Source organism: Ascaphus truei, chromosome 1 (assembly GCF_040206685.1).
Source record: "Ascaphus truei isolate aAscTru1 chromosome 1, aAscTru1.hap1, whole genome shotgun sequence".
In the NCBI taxonomy this organism is placed as follows: Eukaryota; Metazoa; Chordata; class Amphibia; order Anura; family Ascaphidae; genus Ascaphus; species Ascaphus truei.
Window position 1 is genome coordinate 164347548 of NC_134483.1, and position 13394 is coordinate 164360941.

Genomic DNA, 13394 nt, shown 5'->3' on the forward strand with positions numbered 1-13394 from the left:
GGTTTCCTTCAAATCTGTTTCCAAATGATAGATTTTATCCATAAGTGCTTCAATTGTTTGTTGCTGAAGTTCAATTTCTTTTTCAGCTTCAGTAGTCACCCCAAGCATGTCCTCAGTCACCCCAACCCCTATGCTTTTTACTTTTATTTCTGTTCCTACAGAGATTTCTTTGTTGGACCTCGCAGACCTATGGTATATAACTATATCATTCATGTTTTCATCAGCGCCCACTGCAACTGACCTGCTGCATTTCTTTATAGCATTATTCTCCCTGCCCTGAGTAGAACAGTAAGCCTCAAAACTGTTGTCCTGAATTTTTTTTTCCAGAGCCTGCATTTCGGCTGTCAGCTGTCTAAACTCCTTAAGCGTCTGAGCATTCTGCTCTGGTGTCTCCATTTCATCCTCAGAGTCTATATGCAACTCCCCACCAGATTTGACCTGCGAACGGGATTTAAAGCTACCAGCGTTCCCTGCACTGTATGACCGTTTACGGAAACCAGTGGTGTCATCCTGGTCGCTTGTCTTTTGGCCTCTTATTTCTGACACAAGCTGCCTTTTCTCTTCCTGCAATACTGAAATCTTTACCTGCAGTATGGGGATTGTTTTGACCTGTTCTTCAAGTTCTTTTAGACGCCTAAGCGCAACAGCCATCTGCTCCCTGATGTGTTGGAGATGCATAGGGCTGACATTGGTCACAGGGGTAGTTACCCCTGAACTTAAAGGGCTGTGACGGATAGAGCTTCCTAAAGATGAAACAAGGTAGGCACCATATTCCCCATTGGCTTGGTGTCCATTCTGAAGCTGCTGGGCAGATAGGTTGTGCCCAGTGGATCCAGTGAAGGAGGAGAGCGAGCCAGTCGAGCCCATGCCACCAAAAGTAGCCAGCCTGGGCCTGCGTACATCATGGAAGGAAGAAGCCACCTGCATGATCGCTTTCTCTTGTTCCAGCCTCCTTCGAGTTTCCATTAGCGTTTTTGTAACATGAAAGTTGTGCTGGGGGAGTTGGGGAGAAGGAGGTGGAAACTGCTTACTCTCTGGGATAGCTGGAAAATTAGGAGAGGCTTCTTGTGAAATGGAGGGCCTGTGTGAAACAGTGTGTCTGATCGCTATTAGAGAAGAAGGGGATTGTTTATGTTCATCACTGTTGGAGGAGGAAAGAGAGTCTGTTGAGGGCCATCCAGTTGCCTGGCTGGAAGGATTCCTGGCCCCAGGAAAATGTGGAACCAACTTGCGCTTCTTCAGAATAGTCACTTTCCTGATGGTGTTTCCCTTTTGTATATCCTCCACATACTTAAGAAAGTCCAGATCTAACTGGTAGCCATAAGGTGTTTCCACAAAGTATGGAGTGTTTGGATCTTTGTCATTTTCACCATTCGAGACACTGTCCTCTTTTTCTGCGAGAGAGAAAGAGAGAGAGAGAGAAGAATTATTTTTTTTGCAATTAAAATCAACTTTGATTCTATGCTAAACATTATTTTTTTAATACGAAATGATCCTGAACTATTTCTTTTTTAACTTAATCTATACGATAGGAGACGCATTCAAGTTTGACTAAAGGGTAACATTCAGGGTTAACAGACACTATGATATTTTTATACAATTATAAGGCAGGTTTTAAAGAAAAATTTGGATTTCTAAAATCTTACAACCCACTTTAACTAGCACCGAGGCTCAAGCTATTCTATTAATGTGGGATAAAGCTTTAAAGAGGAGACTTATTAGACTACCCGACAAACAAGAAATATTTTTTAACATGCTAATATGCCTTTCCAACATTTTCACAGCTAAAAGTGTTGCTTCAGCTATTAAAAAGTGTTGAGCATAGTTGCCAAGAGGTGTGGACTCTTACTTGTTGAGCCCGGTGTATAAAATCAGAAAGTCCAATAAAAATGCTATAACCTTTTCTACACACTGCCATAAAATCCTTGTCTATTGCACATTAATATAATTGTTCTATATTCTCCCCCAAGAAAATGTGATGTAATCACGTAAAAAAACACACCCCTGAAAATCTGCGCAGGTTGTCAAAACCGACATTCTGTAACACCGTATGTATATTGCATATAATCAAGAGGGGCAAACAACATGGAAACCGTTTACTTGCAAGGGTTACTGGTCATAGTGACATTTCTCTGGAGCGGCTTGTCAAAATCACTGAACTACTGTGTGTCTGCATAAACAAAGCAGGTGATGTGTAAATAATAAAAGCCGATATCACAGAGAGACTCTGTAACATTGTCCTTTCTAAGTACACTTAAAAGCAAAGGTGGTTCAAATAAAAAAAATAAACAGTCACATGTGTGGAAAGGCGAACAGCCACGTTTAATGACAGCTCACAACCCCAGTGGTTTTTGGACTCCACCCCTCTTTCCATCCAAACCTTGACAACCGACCCTTTATACGCAACACAGCCCCTGTCATTAAAGTGGTCAGGTGATAAAGGGTGTTTTGCAATGAGCCATATTGAGACTGAATCTTATTGGGGGAGGGGGGGGGCTGCTTGCAAGAAGATTTTCTTCTCAGTTTATAAGGGAGATATCCAAGTCTTGTTCCCAACTTAAAACATACATTCTGAAATCCCGTCTGCAGAGCATGTGTTTCTTCTGTATCTCTAATACTGTACTTGCAACCCACCATGATGTATACACACACACACACACACAAAATATGCCGACAGACCTGTTCCCAGCACCGTCTGAAATTCCGCAGCCAGGCAGTAACTCGTATCACACAAACTGCCCAGACTGGGTACTTATTTACACACTATCTGCCCGACACTGTATAGATTAAAGTATCTGGGCACTGGAGCCACACAAAAGCACTGCAGGGAGGGGGAAAGGGGGGGGGGGGGGAGGGGGGGGAAGAGGGGAAGGGGGGGGGGTAACCCCGAAGCCTAAAGTTTTAGCTATCAGTGGAATTCATAAAAATAAAAGTGAATGCAGTTGGAAGACTTACTTGGAGGCAAAGTCTATGTTGTCCCAGCAGACAGATGGAGTCTCTGTGCTATCATGCTGACAGTGCCCCTCACAGCTCTCTCACTACAGCAGACTACCACCTCCAGAGCTGCCTCTCAAACTTTGTTTTCCCCTCTTTTCTTTGCCGCATAAGGAAAAAAAATCCCACTTCAGTGTAAACTTAGCCAGACAGAGCTCACATTTTCATAGGTCGGCCTCTCACCAATGACTCCTGCTGGACACCTCCTTACACCACCCTCTGAAAGCCTCAGCTGTTCAGCGCAGAGTCTCATTTTAAAGAGAAAGCCACCACATCCAGGCTCTTAAAGGTGCAGTGCCGTGTGGGACTCAACTCAACTGATGACAGGCATAGGCTTACTACGTATGAGAACCAAAGTACCTGCACTTCGGTGCATGCACCTAACTCGCCTGAATAGAATGGGGGGTGATTGCCCCAGAAATCTGATCTAACTCAGAGACCTGGAGGAGAGCTGGGAGAACCAGTGAACTAGGAAATTCACAACTTTAAAAAAAAAAAAAAAAAAAAGGAAGGAAGAAAAAAAGCATTATTTTAAAGCTTATTATTGAAATCTTTCTAAATATTGTAACCTTCTCTCTGCCTTCACAATTTCCTTATATTATGCTTTCACCTCTTTGCTGCTCCAGCGAAGTGTGGGTTTTAATCAATCTGGTTACCTACCCAATAGTGCAGAGCAGATGAGGGGAAAAATAAATAAATTATATTTTATATATGTGTGTGTGTGTGTGTGTGTGTGTGTGTGTGTGTGTGTGTGTGTGTGTGTGTGTGTGTGTGTGTGTGTGTGTGTGTGTGTGTGTGTGTGTGTGTGTGTGTGTGTGTGTGTGTGTGTGTGTGTGTGTAGTGGGGAGGGTCGCACAATGCTAACATGGAGTTTGAAGCGAGTTGTTGAGAATGAAGTTTCACAACAGTCATAAGCAAGTCAAAGCTATGACACATTTGATGGAGATGAGGTTTCCCAATGTTTTTCTTTATAACATAAGGCGTATATTTAAATATAGATCTCTGCAAAAAAAGATATATAGGTGTGTAGATATAAATGATACTTACCCTCTCCCCTCTACAGACATACCTTACAAAAATACTGGCAAACACACATCTTTTATTTTCCTGTGCATACACAGTGGTGTGTGTGCGCGCACTTGTTTTTACTGCTAAAAGGCACTTGGTATACACGCTCCTGCAACACTAGAAGCGCTGTTCAGCAAAACAGTGCTCCATTCATAACCAGAAACAGCTACAGCATCTTGCACTGCTCGTACACTAGTTCCAATTTAAAGCAGACAAGCATTTTTGTTGTTGTTGTTTGCTGGGCATTTTCCTATGACTTTGCAGCCAAGATTTTAAGAGAATCGTCATTTTCCTTCCCCTTCCCCCCTTGCATTTGTCTTGCTCTTTTTGACACTTCGATCCCTACAATTTACATTTGCTTGGTCATAGAGTCCAGATATAAATATTCAAGGGTATAGTAAGCCATATATTGTTTAATGCAGCAATACTAAATCCCCCCCCATCCCTTTCCGTATTTGTACAGCATGGGACAATGTATAAGTCTACATTCTTACTTAAGATGGCAAATCATTTGGTGGTCCTGTTCTAAATCTGTCAAAATCCTGATAGTGTGCCTAAGGAAATGGTCACCTAACTTTGTGCTACAGTTTGTGAAATGCTGCAGCTGATATGTAACATTATATTACTAAGTGTAACACACTATTTTCAGAGTAATAGACAGTCTGCTGTGCAGACGCCACAAAAGATCTGTTTGTGATACTTTGTTGCCAAATTGCAGAGCGCAAAAGGGTGTGAGAGCCTGTTTCAAAAAAGGAAGTGGATGTAAATTTCTAAATGGTTTCTGTTGCAATCAAAGGATGATCAGTACAGTACATAAAAAATAAAAAATAAATCATTAAAAATGTTATTAGAAGTGAAAAAAATAATAATAATAAAAATGTAGACTGTATCTAAAACTACAGAACTGATTAAAAAAACATTTATTTATGAAAATGTTTTACCAGGAAGTAATACATTGAGAGTTACCTCTCGTTTTCAAGTATGTCCTGGGCATAGAGTTAAGATGATAAATAATACATGGTTACTATACATAGTTACATAAGTGAACAGGGTATACATTATATACAAGACATTGTATGCACAGTTACAGATAATATATATTATAGGCGTATGTCACAGTTACAGACCAGATTAAAATGTGAGACAGCCTTAGATTTGAAAGAACTTAAACTGGTGGTGGCTGTGAGAGTCTCTGGTAGGTTGTTCCAGTTTTGGGGTGCACGGTAAGAGAAGGAGGAACGGACGGATACTTTGTTGAACCTTGGGACCATGAACAGTCTTTTGGAGTCAGATCTCAGATGACAAGTGCTGCATGTGGTAGGGGTGAGGAGCTTGTTCAGATACGAGGGTAGCTTGCTCAGAAAGTATTTGAAGGCAAGACAGGAAAGATTAACTTTGCACCTAGACTCAAGTGATGACCAATCTAGTTCTTTGAGCATTTCGCAGTGATGTGTGTTGTAGTTGCATTGGAGAACAAAACGGCATATTGAATTGTAGAGGGTATCAAGTTTGCCGAGGTGGGTTTGGGGTGCCGAGCCGTATACTATGTCTCCATAGTCGATAATTGGCATTAGCATCTGCTGTGCGATACGCTTTCTGACCAGCAGACTTAGGGAGGATTTGTTCCTGTAAAGTACACCTAGTTTGGCATAGGTTTTGGATGTCAGGGTTTCAATGTGTATCCCGAATGTTAAATGGGAATCAAACACGACAGGCAAGGTAGGAGGGGGGTTGTGAGCTCCAGAGCAGGCCAGACAGGGAGGTGCAGCAGTAAAAGTTTGTGCTCCCCTGCTCTATACAATCTGCTTTGTGCCAGGATCCATTAAAGGATATCCTGATACATACTGTACAAAAGCTACAGCATGTGAAAGCCAGTGAGTCACATGCAAAGCTCCATTATGACTGTTACACTGTGCAATCGTAGCCTTATACTGTATGTTTATCGAAACATTACTATTCCAAAAACAAATACTTAACAAAAGACAACTAATTAGCTTTCTGGATACACACAGCTAGATCATAAAAACCTGTACGGTCGGTAGGAAGAGGATTCTGTTTGTGTACTTAAATAGAGTGTGTTGTAGAGCAGCCCATGTACTTTACACTCATTCAGTGCTGGAAAAACCTGAGCCCTTTAGTGAATCTTACCCTAAATCTTGACAGTAACTAACCCCAACAAGTGTTGAAGGAACCAGAACCGTGTTAAAAGAATGATTTGATTTCATAAAAAAGGCTCTCTCTCTTTTTCTTATCTAAAGTTGGTGGCAGAGTGGGGGAGATTTATCCTAGTTTAGGACTGTGGCGGTAACTTCTTTACTGCCATTTAAGCACCCGCTAATGCCGGAGCTCCAGTGAGGCAATATCTCCCTAATTGTGGGCTCGGTCTCGTGATGGGAGACCCTACAATCAAACTATGTACAAAAATATATTAATTAAAAATTAGCAGCCCAGATCGCCGACTTTATCCTTCTAGTTTATAAGAAATGGGGATCAAGGAGTCAACAAACGGGATGCTGAAACTCATATTAACGCTTTCCTAAATCTGTCTCTTGCTCAAATCACGCTCCTGGCTTCCTATTAAATCCTGTATTACTTACACAATTCTGCTTTAAACATTTTACGGCTATACACTCGTCTCTGCCCCTCGTTCCATATCTACCCTAATTTCCCACTATCCACCTGCCCAACTCTTACATTCTCTTTAAGGAAGTCTTCGGTCTACAGTTTCTCCTCGAGAACGCGCAACTGTTGCGTGAAACACGTGGGCGGACCCATTCTCCTTGAGACTGCCACTTTCTTAATGTTATAATAAAGCCTTTCACTATTTCTCTATACCTGGGTTCCCGGTTTTCATGATTGAGGATTTTTGCATGAGTGCCCTGGATCTCCTGTTGCAGACTTACGTCTTCTGTCTACCCAGTCTGTATCTAAAGCCCTCATCCACCTAAAACTTTCCTCTCACTGCCCCACACCTCTGGAATGCCCTTCCCCTCAATATCAGACTAGGACCCTCTTACTCCACCTTTGAGGCACACTGACAGGGCCTTTCCCGGTTTAAAAAGGCAGCATACATAAAGTGTGCTTTCCGGTAAATCTAACTTCATTTAAACCAGGGGAAAAATGTTATATGTCTGCCTAGGTAACCAATAGAAAGCTGCACTCATCTCCTCATAGTATTCTTGCAACACAGCTCCATGTAAGTTGGGTAATACAGAAGTCCCTGGAGAAGGGAGTAGAGCAGTTGAGCTTCACAGGACCACCTAGGGACATCGAGGTAAAAAATACAAAAAATATATATTTATCTGTATTTTGTCATATGGAGATATGTGCTGGTAATTTCATAGGATTTTGGCCACTTTCAATAAAGCAGTGCCCTGCACTCTTCTGGGACTACATTGTCAATGTGCTTATCAAATTGCTACGGCCCTTCTGGGAGGAGGGAGTGCTGAATATGTTGAAGAGGACAGTACTTCAATTTTCTTACTTTAAAAACATTATCGAGACACCAAACTGTGTGCGAGTGAGGAATGTTTCTTCAGCTGACTCACTACACATCTCTCCATCCCCCAAAACAAAACGGTGTAGTAAACAAAAAAAACATTTTTTTTTCCAGGGACACCATTTTTTAAATTTTTTTTTATAAATCTTGTGTTTTTAGCCTGACAACAAATAGAGATTCTGTAGACTAATCGGTACAACGTGAGGCCCAGATTCTGTAGAAGGATGCATGGCAGTTTACATTTAATGTGGTCTTATAACTTCAATTATTTAACAATAGATGATGGATAATGGAACAAAATGAACTAAAACTATAAACTAATGGTGTACTAAAAAGGTAAAACAAACACGTTTTAGGCCACATTCTATTCATTGTGTGCTGCTATTTTGAAAGCGCAAACCAAGAAAATGAAATGAAAGAGCCAAAGGCAAATATAAACATTATGTTCAGGTTCTTTCAACAGCGTCATCGGATGAATGATCCTTCGCACGGGCAACGCTGTTTAACAACGGAACTATTTTGCAACAACACCTAGCAGCTGGATTGTACCAGGCAGAGAGGAGATCTGCACACTCCTTATGAAAACATCTTGGATAGTTCACTGCGAGGGCTACAGGAATACCTAAACATAGGTCTCTTGGAACATCCAGAAGATGCCACGCCATGCCAGACACTATAAAAAGAGTATTTAAACAAAACAAAGCGGGTCCTAGCCGACATGTGCGAGAGAGAGTAACAACTCCAGGAAACATTTCATAGAAAACGGTCATTTAACATTTGTATTGGCAGCATGTGCACGAGATCCACTACATATGGGAGCGCTCGTCATTCTAACTAACCATTCATACTTGTTTTAGTGTTCACATTAAAAAAAGAATGTGAACATGAGCTTTATGCATTAGACTGTGCTGGCTAATGCCTTTGACGTGAGTTTATGTACTAGTACACTTTAGTGAGCCTAAACCTGGCAATACACAGAGAGCCCAGTCTTTCCTTAATTTTCCATTTATTATAGCGTGAGTAGTCAAGAACACCTTCACCATTACTCCCGAGTTTGCCTCGGGGCAGTGAAATAACTTTTAATAGCCACCGGTTTAAGCAATTGGTAGGTTTTTTGTAGACAACTTTTTATTTGCATTGATTTGTATCTGTATTCCCTTTAAAATTACAAGCTGTGACAATTTACACAGCACATAACACTGTAAACACACTGGCTATATAAAATGCAGCCGACTACTGATGTGACGGGTATAAGAATGCTCCCTCCCCTCACCCACTGCTAGAATAATGTCTTTTGTTCTAGGCCTTCTAAACTGCAGACATAAAGGGTTAAAATGAAAAATTCTGGACAAAAAAAAATTATATTACACTGACAGATTTAAATAGGTAATCCAAGCAGTTTTCCCCCCGTAATGTGTAATCTGTAATTTTTTTAATGCAGTATTGAAGCAGGGGGTCTCCGGAGCCGAGACCCATTCATTTCAGCGCATGTGACCCCCTGCTTCAGGAGTTACTTGCCTCCATAGTGGGTGCCTGTAGCCACTCCAGTGTTAACATTATGGCGGTTTTTCAGAGCTCCCGGGCCTTGCGGGCCAATAGGAAGCCTTGATGTCACCTGGTACCGCTTCCTATTGGCCCATGCAACGCGGGAGCTTTAAAACTACAGGAGTTAACGGCACCCAGAGTTGAAATTAACGGGGCTCAGTTCCGCAGACCCCTGCTTCAATCCTGTATTAAAAAAATGAGATGGGGGGCGGGGGTGGGGGGGGTTAAAGCTTGGATTGCTCCTTTAAGAAGATTTGCTCAAAAGGAAATGTAAATGAAACAAGAAAAACAGAATAGCACCTAAAGATAAATACACCAAATGATACTGAACAAACAGTATGTCCTTTTGTGTCTTTCATTGGTACAACATAAAAGATACAAATAAACGTTCCTGTCTTGTCAAGTTTCATTCACTGGGAGACACACTCATTTTTAGCATTAGTGGTCGTACATGTCAGTGGAGTTTCACTGTATCAGTGTTTTGCCACCAAGTTGTAATATTTTGGTACGGGACAACAAAATCTCACTTATTATGGCAACAAATAGTTGTGCTGATGGTGCAAAAAACAGCTTTCAAGATACCATGTGATATCTAGTATTACCGTTTACTTGAAAAGAGCCAACACATTCCACAGCGCGGTACAGTAGGGGTACAGAGTGATATCTATGACAACAGAATGACCTACAAATAAGAACAATCGCAACCAGATACGGAAGGTAATGAGGGCCCTGCTCCTGTAACACCTTCATATAATTTGCATTTGGCATCATGTGTTGTAGAACATAGATAGAACACTAAAGAAACAATACAGTTACTAGAACCTTCTACTGAACAGGGTAATTTTTCCTTCTAAACATACTCAGCCCTCGAAAGAATAAACAGTGCAACAAGGTAACTTAGTAAATAAAAATACCACATGTGAGCACATTCACATGTCTCAGACATGTCTGCAACCCTGCTTTTAACCATGATCGCTTAGCATACAGTGCTTCCACTCCAGCTAGGGATTCTGGGAAACGACGTTCAAATGAGCACAGTGTGTCACTCTTTTACTTCTCATCTATTTTAACATGGACCCCTATAAGCATATGCCTACCATGGTGGGTGTGCAAGCTTGTTTCAAACCGGACAAGTGACACATCTGGATTGAGTCTCACTCATTAAATGGCAACCTTGCTCAATTTTAGCATCGGTGCTGTCAAACTTCAATAGAGTCTCCCTGTTTATGTGTTGCAACACCCCTCTAGCAGCCATAGGGTTAAGTCCCATGTCTGAGCTTTGTGGAGTTTTGGCCCAAAATCACTCACTTTGGATCCATTTTATAAGAAACTAAGGATGAGGCTCTCCTAAATATTTCACTAAGGTATTTGAAAAAAATATTAGCAATCAACTTTGATAACGTCTTTATTGCCAAAGGACAAGGCCATTACATTGCACTGCAAGTTTTTGCATAACTCAGTTTTTGCAGACAAAGATAGCTACCCCAGTTATGAACAGGTTTTTAGTGGTTTAGGACTCCTTATCTTGCTGGCTCTAATTTTAGAAGGTTACAAACCACACGTTTCCTTTGTAAAGATAGGGTTGCAAAGTGTTCTGCATTTAGGACTGTCCTGAATGTGTAGAGCAGGGTTTCTCAACCAGGCTGCCGGGGAGCCTGGTTGTTGTGACCCACTGCTAAGCGAAAAAGGGACCATTATATGCTGCAGATTTTCCGCCGCCGTTAAGACGTTGAGGGACAGTTGGCCACCACCGTTTAGCTGCGGGCCGTTCCGGGGATGATGTAGTCGATTAGTGTTCGGATTAGGGGTTACGCTGAGGGATCTGTTAAATTACTTTTTTTGAATTAAGGAATGAATGGGTTCAAATTTTTAGGGCAAGGGGTTAAGGTTATTATCGTTAGAGGATATGTTCTAGCGGTGGCGATACCGTCACGGCGAAATGTCTTAGACCACTGCAAAGGGTGCTGCGGCCCCAAGGGAAAAAACTCTGCTGTCTGCTCAGCAGGCACCTTCCACGCAGTCTGGAGATATAGAGACTGCAATCCTCCTCTTCTCTCAGCCGGGACAAAGGAGAAAGAGCCCCTTTCATCTCCAGATAGCGCAGGACTTGTCCGCTGATCAGCTGACATGTATGAGGTGTCTGAGAAGGTGAGGGGAATGAGGGAAAGAGAGAAGCTTTGTGTGGCGAGGAGAGTGTGATGGCTTAGCATGTGGGGAGGAGAGCCTGATGGCTTTGCGTGTGGGAAGGAGAGCGTGATGGCTTTGCGTGTGGGGAGGAGAACGTGATGGCTTTGCATGTGGGGAGGAGAACGTGATGGCTTTGCGTGTTGTGAGGGGAGCATGATGGCTTTGCGTGTGGGGAGGGGAGCGTGATGGCTTTGCGTGTGGGGAGGGGAGCGTGATGGCTTTGCGTGTGGGGAGGAGTGTGATGGCTGTGTATGGGGAGGAGAGTGATTCTTTGTGTGTGTGGGTAGGAGTGCGCAATGGCTGTGTGTGTGGGGAGAGAGTGCGATGGCTTTGTGTGTGGGGAGGAGAGTGTGATGGCTTTGTGTGTGGGGAGGAGAGTGTGATGGCTGTGTGTGGGGAGGGGAGTGTAATGGCATTGTGTGTGGGGAGGAGAGTGTGATGGCTTTGTGTGTGGGGAGGAGAGTGTGATGGCTTTGTTTGTGGGGAGGGGAGTATGATGGCTGTGTGTGGGGAGGGGAGTGTAATGGCATTGTGTGTGGGGAGGAGAGTGCGATCGCTGTGTGTGGGGAGGAGAGTGTGATGGCTTTGTTTGTGGGGAGGGGAGTATGATGGCTGTGTGTGGGGAGGGGAGTGTAAGGGCATTGTGTGTGGGGAGGAGAGTGCGATCGCTGTGTGTGGGGAGGGTGAGAGGCTAGTCCTTTTTATGAGATGCAGGAAGTGGTGTGTTATGTAAATAACTGAATGGGGTGTGTGCAAATGTGGTGTTTATGATTAAGGAAGAGGGTGAGTGTGTTGTGTGAGAAGGGGGAAACATGTGGTGTGTTTGTTGAGTAAAAGGGTGAGTATGATGTATGAGAATGAATAAGGATTGGGTGAGTGCGCATGCGTGTAAGGAAGGAGCGGATGAATGAGGTCTGAAGAGCAGGGTTGCACTGAGATTTTAAAATCCTTCAGGGGTGCTCCTGTTTAAAAAAAATAATAATAGGGTAGCCAGGTCACCTGATGGCTACTATTCTGCCCTTGGGCTGGCAGTAAGCCCTGGAACAATCAGATTGCCAGTAGTTAATATGGGGTTTTCACCCTCCGAGGAGCTGCATTTGTGTGACGGCGGGAGGCGGTGACATCAAGATTGGGCATGACCAATCATGAGCCAGACCTGGTGCCGTCATCCTGGCAGTACTTAAAGGCAGGACCACCCTAAATATGTAGGTTGTCCTTCCCCCACTGAGGAAGGCAGGTCGCACAGTGGAAAGGCTGAGATTGGGCCTTCTCCAATCCTCTTCCCTCCAGGGAAGAGTGAGTGTGGACCATACCTCTGCCAGGGAGGTGGGAAAGAGCTAGGACAGCTACAGGTGCTCTTGGCCTGTAGTTGCAGTCCAGGGACCATCCTTGAGTGAATAGCTGAGAGACTGCATCGGGCAGTATCACCGAGACCAGAGCTTTTAACACCAAAATTCCCGGATCCTTTGATTGAGCAAAGCAAGAGATAAAATAAATTGATAGATTGATTTACAATTACAACAAAAAATACACTTAACAGCGTAACTAGTAAGTCTGGTTACAGGCTGAATCTTTCACTGCATGATGAAAACGTGTTATATGATAGAACTGCTTCCCCATGGCCTGCAGGGTTTTTTAATGCACTAAACAGGCCTATACTTAACCCATACAGCCAATCTACTCCGTGGGAATAATTCCTTCCCCCTATCACGGAATTGCCACTACTTTGCAAACCTAGCAGAGGGGCTTCTCAGTCTGCTGTGGGCATGTGCCAACTTTGCACCTTGGCCGCTTAGCATATGAGGCCAGTCCCCTCTACCTGGCACCGCTCAGTCTGGGCAGAGCAGCAATTTAGCACAAAAATCTAGTCTGGATAATAATCCAAGCTAGAGAAGAAACCCAGAGAAGCAATTTGCCTGGGTGGTTTTGAAATTCTCTTCCTTGCTAACAAAAGGTTTAACACCTCCATATCCTGGATCGCCTTTGAAGCTGTTGCTAACAAAAGGTTTAACACTCCCATATCCTGGACTGCCTTTGAAGCTTGGAGTAGCCACTCTGTCGCTGGCGTGTTAGATGAAAATCCCCATATGCCTAACATGTT

The 13394-nt window shown here is 43.1% G+C and overlaps 1 protein-coding gene across 6 annotated transcripts in view; it reads right to left on the reverse strand.

Annotated features, from left to right (window-relative positions):
• Nucleotides 1-13394, reverse strand: part of KANK1 (KN motif and ankyrin repeat domains 1) — a 209803-nt gene that overhangs the window by 37168 nt on the left and 159241 nt on the right. For all 6 annotated transcript variants that reach the window (XM_075597386.1, XM_075597358.1, XM_075597406.1 and 3 more), the window contains one exon: nt 1-1394. This exon is cut by the window's left edge and continues 1264 nt beyond it. In XM_075597386.1, the coding sequence (XP_075453501.1) occupies nt 1-1394 (1394 nt within the window). The remainder of the gene's footprint in view (nt 1395-13394) is intronic.